The 16,714-nt window shown below is 48.5% G+C and overlaps 1 protein-coding gene and 1 pseudogene across 3 annotated transcripts in view; both read left to right on the top strand.

Annotated features, from left to right (window-relative positions):
- KREMEN1 (kringle containing transmembrane protein 1) overlaps positions 1-11,648 on the top strand; it is a 53,413-nt gene extending 41,765 nt beyond the window's left edge. Inside the window, exons 5-9 of one of the 2 annotated variants that reach the window (XM_012644172.1) lie at positions 1,657-1,810; positions 5,983-6,315; positions 7,563-7,721; positions 9,168-9,252; positions 10,745-11,648. In XM_012644172.1, coding sequence (XP_012499626.1) covers positions 1,657-1,810; positions 5,983-6,315; positions 7,563-7,721; positions 9,168-9,252; positions 10,745-10,913 — 900 coding nt within the window. In that variant the 3' untranslated portion in view covers positions 10,914-11,648. Of the gene's footprint in view, positions 1-1,656; positions 1,811-5,982; positions 6,316-7,562; positions 7,773-9,167; positions 9,253-10,744 lie in introns of both variants that reach the window. The other variant, XM_012644171.1, reaches the window with a different exon arrangement.
- Positions 11,649-12,748: 1,100 nt separating this feature from the next.
- On the top strand, positions 12,749-14,827 carry LOC105810229 (annotated as a pseudogene). Its single transcript, XR_001137485.1, has one exon. The product of XR_001137485.1 is annotated as an uncharacterized LOC105810229 (transcript).
- The last annotated feature ends 1,887 nt before the right edge of the window (positions 14,828-16,714 follow it).

The following is a 16,714-nucleotide window of genomic DNA, read 5'->3' as shown; positions in this document are numbered from 1 at the left end:
GCTCACACAAAGACTTACACATCAGTGTTCATAGTAGCAGCATCCATAATAGCTCCAGTCTGTAAATAACCCAAATGTCCATTAACTGATGAATGGATAAACGAATTGTAGTATATCCATAACTGTGGAATGCTACTCGATAATATTAAGACATATTGATACACACAACAATATGGATGAATCTCTAAAACGTTATACTAATTGAAAGAACTCAAACATAAAAGACTACATACTGAACTCAAAGTATTGATTCTAGATCTAACTCTAAAGTGTAAAACTTTAAAACTTTTAGAAGAAAATAGAGGAGAAAATCTTCATGACTTGGATTTAGACAACAAGTTCTTAGTGATAACACCAAATTCATAACCCATAAAAAAAATTGATACATTTTAATGTGGACTTCTCCAAAATTAAAAACTTTTGCTCCATGAAAGATAATTTTAAGAGAATGAAAAGACAAACTATAGCCTGGGAGAAAATACTTGCAAATCACATATGCGACAAAGGACTTGTATCCAGAGTGTGTTTAAAAAAGAGACAAAACCTCTAAAAACCCAATAGTAAAAAAAAAAACCAAAAAACAATGCAATTTAAAAATGAGTAAAAGGCCTGAACAGATACTTCACAAAGGGGATTATACAGATGGCAAATAAGCACATGAAAAGATAATCAGCATCATCAGCATTAGGTAATGTGGTTAAAACCACAATGAGATACAATTACACAGCTATTAGAATGGCTAAAATAAAATATACTGACAATAATAAGCGCGGCAAGGATACGGAGTAACTGGGACTCTCATACATTGTTGTTGTGGACGTAAAATGGTACAGTCATTCTGGAAAAGTCTGGCTGTTTCTTATAAAGTTAAACATGTGCTAATCATGAAAAACTAGAAACAGCTCAATGAATGAACAAACTGTGGTACATCCATACAGTGAACTCTGTTCAGCAATGAAAAGAAGCAAACTATTGATACACACACCAATTTGGATGAACCTCAAAGACATCATGCTGAGTAAAAGAAGCTAGTCTAAAAATGTCACATTTATGTGACATTCTAGAAAAGACAAAACTGTAGTAACGGAAAACCAGTCAGTGGTTACCAGGGGTTCCAGGGGAGTGAAGTTTAAAGCAATAGCACAAGAAAGATTATTGGGGTGATGCAACTGTTCTGTGTCCCGATTGTACTGGTGGTTGCACAAATGTATACAAGTGTTAACACTTATAGAACTATATACCAAAATACTACATGGTAATACAAAAAAATAAAAATTTTAAACGGGGCCTATGATGAGTTTGCTTTGAGAATTAGCTACAAAGCCCTTACTACCTGGCACATAGTAAATAGTCAATAAAATATTTAGCTGTTATTATTATTCATGTTTCAAGTTTATGAGATCTTCTCCCCTCTAAAGCTTATTTAACTACAGCAGAAACACAACATTAAAAAGGGATGCTCACTGACATTGGTGGTGTGTAGTTACTGGTCAGCTTGGAATTAAACGTGGCAAAGTGGGAAAAGGGAGAGGTCCCAGGGGAAGGGTGGTTAGGGAGATGAGGCTGATTGCTTGCTGGGGACTGACCCTGCCAGGTTCCTTCGGGCCACCTGACACCCCTGGTGATGCTTACCATGTGCTGCTTCTGTTACGGCAGTTTGCTGGGATGGAGTCAGGCTATGCTTGCTTCTGTGGAAACAATGCTGATTACTGGAAGTACGGGGAGGCGGCCAGTACCGAGTGCAACAGCGTCTGCTTCGGGGATCACTCCCAGCCCTGTGGCGGCGATGGCAGGATCATCCTCTTTGATAGTGAGTATGCCCTGTGCCCATCACTGCACAAGGCACGGGAACCCTTGGACCAGAGCAACAAGCCTGCCCGCCCTCCCTCCTTTCCATTTATTCATTCATTCTCTTGGCAATACTCACGAAGCGCCTACTACAGGCCAGGCACTGACCAGACCTTGGGAATATGCACAGAGCATGAAGACTCAGCCCTCACCTTCCAGAAGGAAGGACAGATATTTAACAAGTGATGAGCTACAGTCTCGCCAGTTGGTCTGAAACAACGTGGCCTAGTGAAATGCTAAGACAAGGTAGAAAAGATAAACTTTCTGGTTTTACAAAGACACTGATATAACTGTTCAGTGTCAGCTCTGATATCCTCTTGCTTCTGTATAATTTCCAAGCTCTTCCAAGCTCTTTGGCTTTTTTAGGCATTTGGGATTTATATCTTACTGTGAGTTGTTTTCCCAGGCCTGGCATTGGGTTTGCCCTGACCCAGCGCCTCTCTGAACTGCCAGATTTGTAAGATACTGGCTAGGGGCAGAGTGTGTTCTGAATGGGGTATGGATCTGGAGCGGTGATCTCTCCAGTGCCATGTTCTAACCACCGAATACCTGCTTTCTCGTTGAATTGACCTGTAACCACTCAGTGGTAGTGAGACTTTGTGAGAGTCGTAGCACCAGTGCAGCAATAGATTTTAAGATGGTAAAAAGGAGTTAGTTGTAAATGAGGCAGACAAAAGAAAAGGCTTGATATTACCAAGAAATATTACATTATGTCTATAGTATCTTTTTGGTCATTAGGCTAGAGAAGATCTCAACCACTAATGACATCTCAACTAGGCACAGTGGCTCAGTTTTGAGCAAAAATGTCCTATAATGTATAGGACCTATACCCGTAATGTCCTATAGTGTATAGTGTTTTGGCACCCAGGGCTGCCAAAACAAATTATCACAAACTGGGTGGCTTAAAACAACAGAAATTTATTCTCTCACATTTTGGCTAGAAGTCCAACATAAGGCCGGGTGCAGTGGCTCACACCTGTAATCCCAGTGACTTGGGAGGCTGAGGCGGGAAGATCTCTTGAGCCCAGGAGTTGTAGGGTACAGTGGGCTATGATTGCACTAGTGCACTCCAGCCTGGGCAACAGAGCAAGACCCTATCTCTAAAAATAATTAATTAATTAATTAATTTTTAAAAGTCAAGGTGTCAGCAGGGCCATCCTCCTCCAAAGGGTCCAGAGAAGCCTTCCTAGCTTCTGGAGGTTGCCAACAATCCTTGGCATCTATTGGCTTGTAGCTGCATCACTTCATCTTCACATGGCCATCTTTCCTCTGTTTTTGTCTGTGTGTGTGTCTATGTCTCTGCATATGTCTATGTCTCTGTGTGTTTCCTTAAAAGGATACCAGTTATTGGATTTAGAGCTCATCCTAATCCAGTACGGTCTCATCTTGACTCAATAACATCTGTAAAGACCCTATTTCTGAATAAGGTCACATTCATAGGTACCAGGTGTTAGGACTTATCTCTTTGGGGAACACAATTCAACCACTCCATATGGTGACTACAAAACCTAGCCCAAGTTTATAACTCAGCCTTTAGTAAGTTATAACTTAGACATTGTCTAAAGTGTGTGTGTATTTGGAGGAGGAGGAAGGAGGAAGGATGGGCGAGCAGAACTCATGTGGTCAGTTGGTCTTCTTAGCTAAGTGTTGCTGTTGGAGATGGCCAGTTGCTTCCTATACATCCTGTTATGTCCAAACAAATGCTTAGTTTGGTACCTCTGTTATGGCTAAAGACTGAACCTTAGCTAATGATTAAGGAAACTTACTAATGTTTAGCTGGCGAATAACTATGCACTGCACATCTATTTAACCTTTCATTCAGAGTCTATTATTGTAAGATTATCCACCTTGACACCCTAACCCAGGAGAGTATGTTTGCTGAACTAACAAAATGCCTGGTATACTCTTAAGTGAAGAAAGAAAGGAAATAAACATGTCTTGAGTACCTAGCATATATTAAGGCTTTTCATAAATTATCACATTAGGTCCTCCTCGCACTCATCTGAAGTAGGCATTATTACTATTACTCTCATTTTACAGAAGAGAACCCTGGGCCATGGAGAGGATAAATAACTCGCCGGGGCTTATACTGCCGAGAAGCCTTGGGACTAGAAAGGAAACAGGAGCAGGGTGTGTGGGTTCGCTACCTCTTTCTCTACTTTAAATAGAATGTAGTGTTGATTAAAAAATGGAAAGTAAGTGTTGGTGGGGATATGGAGAAATTGGAACCCTCATACATTGCTGATAGAAATGTAAACTGGTGTTCTTGTCCCACCCTCAGCTTTGAGCAGCTCCTACATGCCTGTGCCACAGAGGGGCTCTTTTTCCACCCTCTTCCCCCTCCCTCAATGGTAAACCACTGTTGCTTATTACTCGGTGCTATGCGTGAGGTGAGGTCAGGGGGGTTCTTGGTTCTCCTGTCCCATACTCAGATGGGACGTGTTCCTGGGCCACAGGGATAGGCCTTTTCAGCATTCCTGCACCCACTCTTCTCTCCCTGGCATAAAAACACTGCCTTGTGTCTGTGGTGGATCTTGGGAAAGAGACAGTTTCCTGCCCCTCCCCCAGGGGTAGCAGACCTCTGCGTTGGGTGCAGGATCCTGGGCCCAAGAGGGCTCAAGGCAACCAAGGGACAATGGCTTTTGCTTCTGCTCTTCCCCCAGAAGCAGTGGATCTTTCCCTGGTTGGTTACCTTGGCAGGAAGTAGAGTTTCCTTCCCTCCCCCAGAGGCAAACAGGTTTTCCTTCTACCACTCTCCAATGGCGCTGGGAGCAAGGGAGTTTCCTGCCCCGTCCCCAGCAGCTGAAGACTTTTACTTTTTTTGAGAGGAGGGTCCTGGGAAGTGGGCAGTATTTCATGCCTGTCCCCTGTGGCAGCCTATCACCTCTAGCACACCTGTGCCATGAGGGGAACTCTGGTCTGCTGCCCCACCCCAGTCACTCTTGGAAGCACTGGCTGGAGGCCTGTGCAGAATAGCTTGCAAGTGAGTGCAAACGCTCATCGTGTCTTGTGTCTGGGGCTCCCAGTTATCTTAAACTGACAGGCCAGCCCACAGGCAGCCTTTAAGAATGTGTTAAAATTGTAGCTGCTTTCTTCTCACCCAATCCTATGGCTGTCACCTGTGCTCTGTCAAAGCTGAAACCATTTTCGTGGCCCGACTCTCCTTAGAGGGGTGTCTTACTTTTTAGAATTAAATTCTCCTGGTTTTTATGAGGACTCAGCTTTCTGAGTTTTGAGCTTTTCTCGTTGTTAGGATGAAAGCAGCATTCCCTTGTTGCTTTCTCTATCCTAAAGGGAAGCAGAACTCCCCCAAAGCCTGCTTTTTAAATCCCAGCCCTATACTTTTCCCCACAGATTTTCATTTCCAATATCTTGTGTGTACTTCACCATGTGAAACAGGAAGTGGTTGTGTCTCCTTCCTAGAACCTGCTGATCAAAAATGAGAGTTTGGAGAAATCAAGTGCTCAACACAGAGCGACCAGAATCTAGTGTTTCCCCCCTGCAGAAAATCATTCATTGAGCCACAGTTTCCCACTTGAAAAATGCAAGTGCCCCCCCTCAGGGGATCATTGCGCCTCTAAGGTATTGGAGATGCCCAAACAGCTGTAAAGCCCTTCTTTTTTGATGACTTTACCTCCTCAAGGGCCTTTCCTGCAAAGCGGCCCGCGTGGTTCCTGTGCTTTGTCTCATGGGCCCTCGCACATCCCTGTGACGCAGGAGCAGGTGGTGGTCTCCCCAGCCTTGAAACTGAGAGAAGTGAGAGGCCTGCGAGTGAAGTGCGGCCCCTGGGATCATTTGGCCCCACCAGGCCCGAATCCAGACTCTCCGACTCCAGCCCGGCCCCTCCGACTCCAGCCCGGCCCCACCTAGGCCACACCACTGTGCTGTACTAATTCTAAGGTCTCCTGGGCAAAATAAAAAAAAAAAGTCTCCACAGTCATTTGTCCAGGGTTTAAGCAATTCATTCTGTGACTCAATCCTGAAACATAAGATAGTCTAGCTTTGTAGATAGAAACAATATGCCAAATGAGATCTCGTTTGTTAGGAAGCATTTTGTGTGCTTTAGTGTTGGAAGTGTGCCCTGTGGTGGACTCCCAGCCTGAAGGCCTGGTGTCTTTTTGTCTTCTTCTGCAGCTCTCGTTGGCGCCTGCGGTGGGAACTACTCAGCCATGACTTCCGTGGTCTATTCCCCTGACTTCCCCGACACCTACGCCACGGGAAGGGTCTGCTACTGGACCATTCGGGTTCCAGGGGCCTCCCGCATCCACTTCAGCTTCCCCCTGTTTGACATCAGGGACTCGGCGGACATGGTGGAACTGCTGGATGGCTACACCCACCGCGTCTTGGCCCGCTTTCATGGGAGGAGCCGCCCGCCCCTGTCCTTCAATGTCTCTTTGGACTTTGTCATCTTGTATTTCTTCTCTGACCGTGTCAATCAGGCCCAGGGATTTGCTGTCTTATACCAAGGTAAGAGGCTCTCACCTCCATGGGGGCCCTTCAGGGCCTGTGTTCTTCGAGCTTCTTTTCCTCACCATGTGACTTGAGGACGACCCCTGGGCAGTTCTTGCCGGGTGGACTGGGAGTCAGGAGCGACTGACTCAACTTGCAGATTACCCCAAGGCTGCAGCTCTTTCCCTACCTCCCATTTCACAACTTGTTTACATTTCATGATATAGGAAAGAGGTAAAACCTGTCAATTTTGCTATTTTTTTTAGAGACAGAGACAGGGCCTCGCTCTGTCGCCCAGACTGGAGTGCATTGGCACAATCATAGTTCACTGTAACCTCAAACTCCTTGGCACAAGCAATCCTCCCACCTCAGCCATCCAAGTAGCTGAGACTACAGGTATGCGCCACCATGCCTGGCTAATTTTTTCATTTTTTTGTAGGGACAGGGTCTTACTCTGTTGCCCAGGCTGGTCTTGAACACCTGGCCTCAAGCCATCCTCCCACCTTGGCCTCCCAAAGCTTGGATTATAGGCGTGAGCCACCACACCCAGCCTATTTTAGTAGTTTTAATGACAGTTTTCATGGGAGGGTTAAAAGAATAACTGAAGAAAAAGCTGAGATTGGTAGAACTGGAAGGCTCTCAAAAGGTCATTTTGTCCATCTTCCTGCCTCTAATCATCCCAGCCAATCCCACAAAACTGATTGACCATCTTTCTTCAAGCCCTCCTAAGGTGGAGCCATACTCTCTGCCCCTGTAATGTGAACATGTGTGCTGGGCATGCCTCTTTGCCAGCACACGAGAAACACAGATGGTGTCCGAGACCTAGTCTTTTTCCTAGATAGCAAACCTCGAGAAGAGTTCGGGTAGCGTGTGCTACAGGAGATTGGTGGGAGAGGCCTCCATGCAGATGGGACAGTCTTGAGGAACAGGTGAGATTTGAGTCGATAAGACAGGAAGGAAGAGGGCCTTCCAGGGAGAGGGAGCCACAGCTGCAAAGTACAAGGGTGAGGAAACTATAAATCATGCTCAGGCATCCCAGAGGAGACCAGCCACATAATTAGGAGTTGACAGCTCCATCCTTCTGCCTCCTGCAGGGGCAGGGCCTGGCAAGTTCTGCTCTGGGGCAAGTGGGACCAATGGAAGGAATGTACCTGGAATTGAATCAGAGAAAAAGGCCTTTTCTTCACAACCAGTGCTTTCCCCTCTACATAGTTCTTCATTGTCTCCATAGCTCTCTCCCCAGTTAATTCCTTTTGATCTTCCAGCCGTCAAGGAAGAACCACCGCAGGAGAGGCCCCCTGTCAACCAGACACTGGCCGAGGTGATCACGGAGCAGGCCAACCTCAGCGTCAGCGCCGCCCGGTCCTCCAAAGTCCTTTACGTCATCACCACCAGCCCCAGCCACCCACCTCAGACTGTCCCAGGTAGCAATTCCTGGGCACCATCAATAGGGGCTGGAAGCCGCAGAGTTGAAGGTAGAGCCCTGGGCAGTGACAGAAACCAAAGCACTCTTGGGTGTTTCTCGTGCAGGGGCAGGTGGGGGTACTGGCTCTGACCTGTAGTCTGTCTTAGCCTTTGAGGGACATCTTCATCAGCTTGGTTCCTTAGTCCTTAGGAAAAAATGTTCAATCAATCAACTAATCCAGTGTCTTCTCACATTGAGATTATCTTTCTAGAGCCCCAAGTTATAGCTCCGTGAATTCATTGACATTTGCAAGAGCTTCATTCATTCATTCATTCATTCAAAAGATATGTAAGTGCTTCAGCAGTTTCAGGTACTGTTCTAAGCACTGGACTATATTCAGTGAACAAAATAAAATCCTTGCCCTCTTGTGGCTTCTGAGTGAGAGGAGCAAGACAAGAAACAAAATAAAAAGTCAGATAGTGGTAAGAGCTATGAAGAAAAGTCATGCAGGAGAAGGATAGGGAATGGGGGATGACCTTTTGTGGTTTAAGCTGGCCAACCTGGTTGGGTACATACTTCCCCAGTTCCTCTTTTCTGCCAAGGAAGGGGTACCTTTATGTCCTGGAGAGTGCCATAAGCGGTGACCTAGCCTAGAGGCTTTCAAATTGCTCTCCAGGCCCCTGCAGGACCCACCATAGAAGGTTAGGGAGGAGGACCTCTCCAGCACTTGCTCTGCGTCATTTGGCTGTGGATGTTGGTAGCTTTTTTTTTGGTTTGAGATGGGGTCTCGCTCTGTTGCCGGGCTAGCGTGCAGTGGTGTTATCACAGATCACTGCAGCCTCCAACTCCTGGGCTCAAGCAATCTGTCTGACTCAGCCTCCCAAGTAGCTGGGACTACAGGCATGTGCCACCACACCCAGCTAATTTTTTTATTTTTTGTAGAGACAGGGTCTTACTATTGCCGAGGCTGGTCTCAAACTCCTGGGCTCAAGCAATCTTTTCACCTTGGCCTCCCAAAATGCTAGGATTACAGGTGTGAGCTACCACGCCCAGCCATCTGGTAGCATTTTATAGGTCACACATTTCATTTCTCAGAAGAGGAAAATTGAGGCCCAAAAAGTTTATGCAACTCATCGGTGGTTACATTGTTGTTCCAGTGGTAGAAACAGAATGTACACCACCCCTTTCAACTCTGAGTCCAATGTACTTTAGATCATACCGCCTGCCTCTCCCTGAGAGAGAGTTCTAGAACAAGGCAAGGTACTCAGAAAGCCTGGGTCTCAATGCCCAGGCCAGCTTGCAGCTGCTCCTGCTGCCACATTTGCTGGCTGTTCCCCACCTGCAGGAAGTCCTCAGCCAGACCTGCATCTCCGAGCTGTTGGTGTTCACTTGGGTCTTCCCGCAGACCTCCTTTTACAAACCAAGCACAAACAGGTCCAGTAAACTCTGTCTCTTACAATTGCAGGATGGACAGTGTATGGTCTGGCAACTCTCCTCATCCTCACAGTCACAGCCATTGTAGCAAAGATACTCCTGCACGTCACGTTCAAGTGAGTACGAGAAAGAGCTGCCTGGTTCCAGGAAGGGGAAGGCTCGGAATTCCTTTTATACTATGTTTCATTTGTCCAGATCCAATTATAATATCAGAACATAATTCCAAAGCCCTCAGTCCTAGACGGCATAAGGCAATAAACGTTCCTCCTTCTCTGTAGAGTGAAATGTCAACTGGACAAATCTCATCAAGGTTTGAGGGATTGTGTTTGTTCTTATGTCCAAAAGATATGATTTCACGGAGGATTGTAACAGTCCAGGCTTAAAAAGCAACACTTTCCATTTTGCTAGTCAGAGATCTTTATGCTAGGGTTAAAATTCCTAGGACAATGCCATGCATACTTCCCAATGCCTTCTAGAAATTAGGAAACGTCTTAGGAAGAGAATGCTAACATTTTAGTCACTATTGCTTAATAATTATTTTTAAACAATTATTGAAGAAATTTACAGAAGCTTCATCCTTCAATTCTGACCAATTTGGGAAAAAAAAATTCTTCCTTTATTTTGCTGCTTGGGTTTCATAGTTCCACCTCCAGCAAAAGGGCAATTGTTTATGCTACTGATGTTTCTGTATTTACAGAAGGAACTTCCTTCTAATCTTTTTCTAGACTCCTGCTCTGTCTTCCCTGTATTTCCTAGTCCAGGCTCTCCCCATTTTATGGCCTTCCTGAAAATTGATGTCCAATAAAAGCCCCCTTTTTTCCTGACCTTCTCACTTGCCCTCTCTTACAGATTTTTTATACATTAAATGCAGGCTCCGCCACTGCCCTGTGAAGGCTGCCTTTGTCCATATTGGGACCACCTTATATAGACATCTCTGCCCTACACTTGAAATTTTTCAGTGGAAACGGTGTCCTTATTATTGTTTACTAAGCTCACTCTCATGCCTTTTAAATTATATATATATATTTCTTTTTTTTCTTAAGTCACAATTTACATGCTCTAGGGAAGACTCTCAGGCACAATCCTATCCACGTCCCCTGCAGAGCAGGATGCTTTCTGTAGGGTCCAACATCTGAGCATGGCTGAGGCCCTAAAGTGCACGCCTAACTCCCCTCTGACATTGGAGTCCCTCTGCAGCTTCCCTGCCAAGCAGCCGCGGCTGACACAGGGTCTGGGCCAGTACCGGAGGTTAGGCAGGTCTCTGCTTGAAGCAGAGAAGTTCTGCCTTTATCCTGCTTTAGCTAGGTGGGTTTCCAGGTAAATGGCATTAGAAGACAGAGTTCTTTTATCTAAAAAAATTTTTTTGAAAATTCATATTCTCTCAGACCATTCTGCTAGTTAGAAGGTTCTTTGTTATTCTGAGATGGAATCTCTCTCGCCGCACAGGCCATATTTCATCCACATGATAGTCCTTTAGATCTTTAAAGGTCCGAAACCTCAGTCTGCCTAACTTCCCATTTCTTAGGGACGGTATCTCATGAGGTGGTAGGTTGTTCTGGGTGCTTTGTTCTGATCTGCTGGATTATCACTGTTATTTTTGTTTGACAGATCCCATCGTGTTCCTGCTTCAGGGGACCTTAGGGATTGTCGTCAACCAGGGACTTCAGGGGAAATCTGGAGCATTTTTTATAAGCCTTCTACTTCAATTTCCATCTTTAAGAAGAAACTCAAGGGTCAGAGTCAACAAGATGACCGTAATCCCCTTGTGAGTGATTAAAAACCCCACCATGGACAGGAGGTCCCTCTTTGAGCTCAAGCCTGCTGGGGTTGACCTCTCCTGTGGTTCTTCTCCCACTGACTCTTCCCTGCCTCTCCCTCCACCTGGGCCTCTTCAGGGACCCCCTCCCACAGACTGGGAAGGGGCGCCGTAGCCCGGATTCCTCCTGCTTCATCAGCTGCACTTGGGAGAGACCCTGAAGGCCCTAGGGCTTGGCCCTGTCTGCATCTCTCTCTCTCTGATCTAGCAACGGGGTTGCCGGGATAGTGGGGTCGAGAGGACGGAGACGGTCATGGCTGGCACTGGGCTTAGGTGCATTCTAGATGACATAGGGTGATGGGTAGGTTTAGTGTACATGGAGTCTTTCTTGTTTCTTCTCTATTTTGTCCACACGCAGATCAGTTTCTCCTGGTCTTTGCGGTTTGGAACAGGGCCAGACAGGGAGAATTCTCAGGCTCTCTTGGGGGTTGGCCTGGTCCCACCTGAGTGTGGACTCCTGGACATTAGCAAAGAGTAAGGGGGCTGGTGCTCTGCTGACCCTAGAGCCTTGCTCTCTGGATGCTGGACTAGGACAGGATTCCTCCAACCTGGGGGCCTGAATAGGGTCTAAAACCCCCATTCATTCACGTCAAACCTGACACCTTCCCCACACAGGTTTCTTTCTAGATTCTTCTTTCCATAGCTCAGTAACCTGCAGAGCAAGCTGGAGGAGTGGGCATATAAAACATTCATTCATTTATTCATGCAACAACCTCTACTGAAAGCTTTGATAGACCTGTCAGATGGGATTTATCTGGCCTCGCCCCCGGGCAGCTCACTGTCCTGTGGAACCTGAGCCAGGACTGGCCTCTCTGTGACTCTCAGCCGACTCTCGGTTCTGAACAGGGAGTATAAACATTGTGCTTTAGCCTTTAGGCAGCATGATGTGAGACATGGGGCCCTCGGGCCCTCCTTGAGGTGTCTCGCATTTTAAAAGAAGATGAAAACCACCTGGGGGGCTGTGCTCTTTTCTGTGTTCCCTTCTGGGAAGCCAGTGGGGTTGGGAACAGCTTGGGGGAATGGGAGGACTCTTGTTCCTGGCCCCACACTACCCTGCCCCTTAGATAGGAAACTGCAGAGATTGGTGTGAGGGGAGGTAGGGTTTGGGAACTGAAGATCCTCTGAGGACAGGCACTAATATTGAGAGCTCCAGCTGCAGTGGCCACCAGTTGGGAGAGTAAGTTAAGTGCCATCTCTAATTTAGCAGTCCCTGCCAACCGGAAGCAGGTTTTGTCAGCAGCAGCTGAAAAGAGCAGCCTGTGCCTTTGTCGGAGCGTGCCTCTCCCAAAGGCACCTGGGCCTTGGTAGTTGTTGCTGCTGGCCTTTGGGTTCCCTCTTTGGAGCACTTTGCCTACCTCTCCCAAGTCCCTAAACCACTGCCTGCTCTGGCCCCTACTGGGGTTCTGGCAACGCATCTGTGCCTGACCCCTCCTGGGAGAGCAGAGGGTGTTATACGGGGCCAGCTGGGAAGTGTCTGCAGCAAGAGGTGACACTCGGCAACATGAGCCCAGGAGGGAGGCTTGGAGCTTCGGTCTGAGGGGCATTCGGTGGAGGGAAATGGGGAGGTGTGTCCACAGGTGGGCAGGGTGCTGCCCCAGGCACCATGGGAGGCCCTGCGGAGGGCACGGAGCCACCCAGTGCTGTCTTCGCGCTTTGATCTGGAAAGGGTGATTACCCAGGCGCAGCTGCCTGCAGGCCCCTGGGTCTGGAGGCAGAGGCCTATCACACACAAGGACCACTGGAAATATGTCAGCATGTGCAATCTCCCCTCCAAGCTATTTGTGGCTTTTGTGGAATCTCCTCTCGAATGCAAGTGTCAGGTGTGTGTAGTCCCAGAGGGCGCTGTGCTGGGAATAGATCCGTTCTCAGCACAGAGGGAATGTGGCATTTGGCCCCAGGAAGGGTCTGCCTGGCTGAGGGGCAATTGTTCAGCTGCCTAGGGCTAAGGCTGGTCTCCGGCCTGTGGGGTGTCCACAGGCTTGCCCGCCCACCTTGTCCCCTCACCTCTCAGGCCATGCCCACACTGGTGTGGTGTCAGAGCCTGCAGGATTGACTTACTGTCCTTGGAGCAGCCCTGCGAAACCCAAACCTGCCTCAGGGCAACATGGGGGAAGGAGGGCTGTAAATTGTCCCAGGCCAAACCTCCATAAACCCATAAACATGGGGTCCCCTGCAGCCTGGCCATGGCCTCCGAACCTGTCAGCAACACCTTACAGGGAGCCCCTGACACTAAGTAAACACCTGAGAAATAAATTACCCCAGAAGAGATGAGATGGGCTTCCAGGAGCACTGAAGGAGGAAGCACTTGATCTTTTAAGAACCTCCTTTAAAAGATAGAAAGTGGGTGTTGGAGGTGACTGGAAGAGGATGACCCTGAGGAATGTAAATGACAGAATGCGTAGCAGAAGGATATGGAAGAGGCAGGGAGGGGCTTCGGGGATCACTGTGCACGTGCTCTGAGAACACCCTGCCCACAGCCTCTTTAAGGTGACCGAGCATGGGAGGAGGCTGCAGGGGGTGCTCAGGTCTGAGTGCCATCCTTACCCCTGTTCACTGCTGGCACCAGGCCTGTGCCTGGCGTGTGCTCCAACAGGAGGGCCCTCGACAGCCCATCTTGTTGCCTCCCGTGGTGACTGCACCTGGGAGTGGATTGGCCGGCTGGTCTCTAGTGGTGTTTCCCAGGGTCCTTGGCCCCTCTGACGTGGCGGGCAGGAGGCAGTTGGTGCCCTGTGTTCTTCCATGCTTGTCTAATCGCTTGCAAAGCAGAGAATGAGTAGGAATGAACTGCCACAGCAGGACAGGGTTGAGGCCTCTCTGGTGAGCGAGGGAACTGGGCTGCTCTAACTTCTGAAGAGTGGGCTCTGGCTCAAGACTCCAGTCAGCGAGAAGCCCACAGAGATCAAAGCAGGAGCAAGTACAGCTGTCCTGGCCCCGGGGCCCAGCCGTGGGGCGTGCCTGGGCACGGCTTCACCCACACGCCCCATTGTCAGCCTAGACAGGATCCGCCTGCAGGCTGGCCAGGCATCACCCAGCCCCATGTGTCCTGGACACGCACACGTACTCTTCACGGGCACTCATAAGTGGCTGTCCTCCGGAATCCTGCTGCCCTTGCCTGCTGAGGCCACACCAGTGATCCCACAGAGCCCAGTCACCTGGCACCCTGTTGGGTTTCAAATCTCCTGTTGGTGTTGATGTCTGCTTTTGTTAACTACCTTGGAAATGTTTAACCTTTTGATTGTTTCCTCTGGCGTCTTTGTTTACCTTCCTCACTGTTCTACCTCCTGGCCAGGTCTCTCAGCTTAGCTGCCCTGGTGTGGGGTGTTTTCCAAACCTTCCAGCCACAGCTGCCCCCCTCAGGCTGGACGGCTCAGAGGTGACAGGGCTTCTCCTCTGCCTGCAGACCCTCAGCCTGCAGACCTCCAGTGGGCCCATCTCACAGGTTCAGTCTTAACCAGCTGAGCACAGTCAACAAGGCAGAAGTGTGTGGAGGAAAGTCAGGTAAATCTGCTTCAGAAGCGAAGTGTCTTTAGAAGCACAGCCTGGAGGTCCCTTCCCTGCCTACATGGGGAGCTGCCGTCCTTGGGATTCATGCACATTAAGACCTTCCCCATCCAAACTCACCTTCCAGCAGGGATTTGACTTTGGATGACAAGGCTTTATTTGTAAATATGCGCTTAATATGCAACTTTGAGAATAAAATAGAAACATCATGTATTTTAAAATATAAGATGAAGTGTGACGCACTGTATACAATTTAATATATATTTTTAGGATTTTGTTATTTAAGAAAATGGAATGTAATGGTACTTAACTTTTACAAAAGAGAAAAAAATGTTATTTTTACTGTCTGGAGAAAATAAATATTCTCATTGTTGTAGAAACAGTGACGGGCCCTAGGCTGTCGTTTTTATGGGAGCCCCCCAGAGACCGAGGGACAAGAGGAAGGAGTCATGTGATGGAAATTCTGAACTCCAGGCCTCACCCTTTGCTTGCTTTTTCCTAGTAGTGGCGCCAGATTCCCTCCAGTCTTGTCATGGCTTTGATTCTCAGTGGACCTTCAGCCGGTAAGCCCTGAACAGCAGGAATTCCACATCAACCCAACTCCCCGATGGGATACCGGGGATTCCCAGGAGAAGAACACAGGGCTGTGCATGTGGAAAGATCCAAGTCTGAACAGGCCTCGAGTCGGTCAGTCTGCCTCTCTGCCTCAGTTTCCCCACCTGGAAACCATAATTGAATCTATTCCTCAGGAGTTATGAAGATTAAGTGAGAAAAATGTATCCAAAGGGCTTATGTAATTACTACCCCAGGTGGAATTGATCTTGCCTCTTAGAGCAGCCAGTTCTTCCCCCCACCCTTTCCTTTTCAATACTAATGGAAGCTGTACACGGGAGCGGCCTGCCATGTGCCAGGCACTCTGCTATTAGGCACTGTGCATCTCCCAACAGCCCTTTACAGGTTGTTACCACCTTCACACCATTGTCCCTATTTTGCTGATGAGGAAACTGAGGCTCCGAGAGGCAGTGTGCCACAGTAGTTGGGAGCACAGCCGTCCACTCGCTAGCTGTGAGGCCAGTGTGAGTAAAAGCGGGAGCCTCTGAAGGGTTGCAGCAGAGGAGTGACATCAGATCCCAGTTTGGAAAGACTTCCTCCTTGCGTTCAGGAAAACATCAGAGTCGGGTGAGATGGAGAGCACGAGACCAGTCTCGGGGCAGAAAGATGCACAGGTGCATCTGAGAGACGCGGGGGGCCCACCCAGGCCCCTGTACACCAGTGCTGGGGAGAGAGAGGGCAGCCTCACCCACGGGACAGGGCTCACACCCCAACTCCACCACTCACGACGTGACCTTGGACAAGTAACCCAGCCCTGTGCACCTGTTTTCTCATCTGTCACGTGGGGGCAGTTATAGCACCTGCCTTTGTGATGCTGGGACATTGGGTTGTATGAATTATTAGCTGTTGTATGTTTTCAGTGAATGGCAGATGTTCCTTCTATGCTAGAATAGAGGCGGGGGTAAGGACAAGGAGTTGTCTAGGATGGTGCTCAGGTAACCTGACTTGGGTGCCTGGGGGGAGAGTGGGGCCATTCTTTGAGATAAGAAACATACAAGGCACCAGGTGTCAAAGGAGACCTGAAGAGTTCCATCTGGGCTGAGTCCAGTGGGGTCCCTGTGAGGACGGAAGCAGAGCCATCCAGCAGGCATTGGACAGGTGCCCGAGACCCACACACAGATCTGGCCCGGGGAACACAGTCCATGGAAATGTGGGCACAGATGACATCCTTGGGGTGTCTGGGGCAATCCTAGAAAGCTGCTGAGGACAGCTGGGACACACTGCGGGGGCACCTGCACAGGGCAGGGCGGTGGGGGGAGGCGGTGACTGGAGAAGGGGACTTTCGCAGAAGCCAAGGAACACTTCTAACCTGCCTGGTTCAGGCACTTTCAGCCTGCTGGTTCTTTGAGTCCCAATTCCAAGTTCTCAGGAGATGACTTGGCCAGGTGAAGTCTCTCTGGACCAGCCAGTTTTTGCTAGGATATGGGGTTCTTGGGAAAACGGGGGCACAGGCCAGTCTCACAAGCGAATATCACCACCACCTGAGACACAGACACAGTTCTCAGGGTGTGATGCGTTAGCCCTTTGCTTGGGAATCCCTGTGTGCTGGTGGACTGGCAGGCGCCCGGCCGAATCCCTGCGAGGCTTTGGGGATGACTCTGATGCTCACCAAAGTCTGACGCCCACTTTCATTTGTTTGGGAAATCAAG

This window comes from Propithecus coquereli, unplaced genomic scaffold, assembly GCF_000956105.1.
Source record: "Propithecus coquereli isolate 6110/MARCELLA unplaced genomic scaffold, Pcoq_1.0 Scaffold206, whole genome shotgun sequence".
Lineage (NCBI taxonomy): Eukaryota > Metazoa > Chordata > Mammalia > Primates > Indriidae > Propithecus > Propithecus coquereli.
This window is presented reverse-complemented; position numbering and strand designations above follow the sequence as displayed.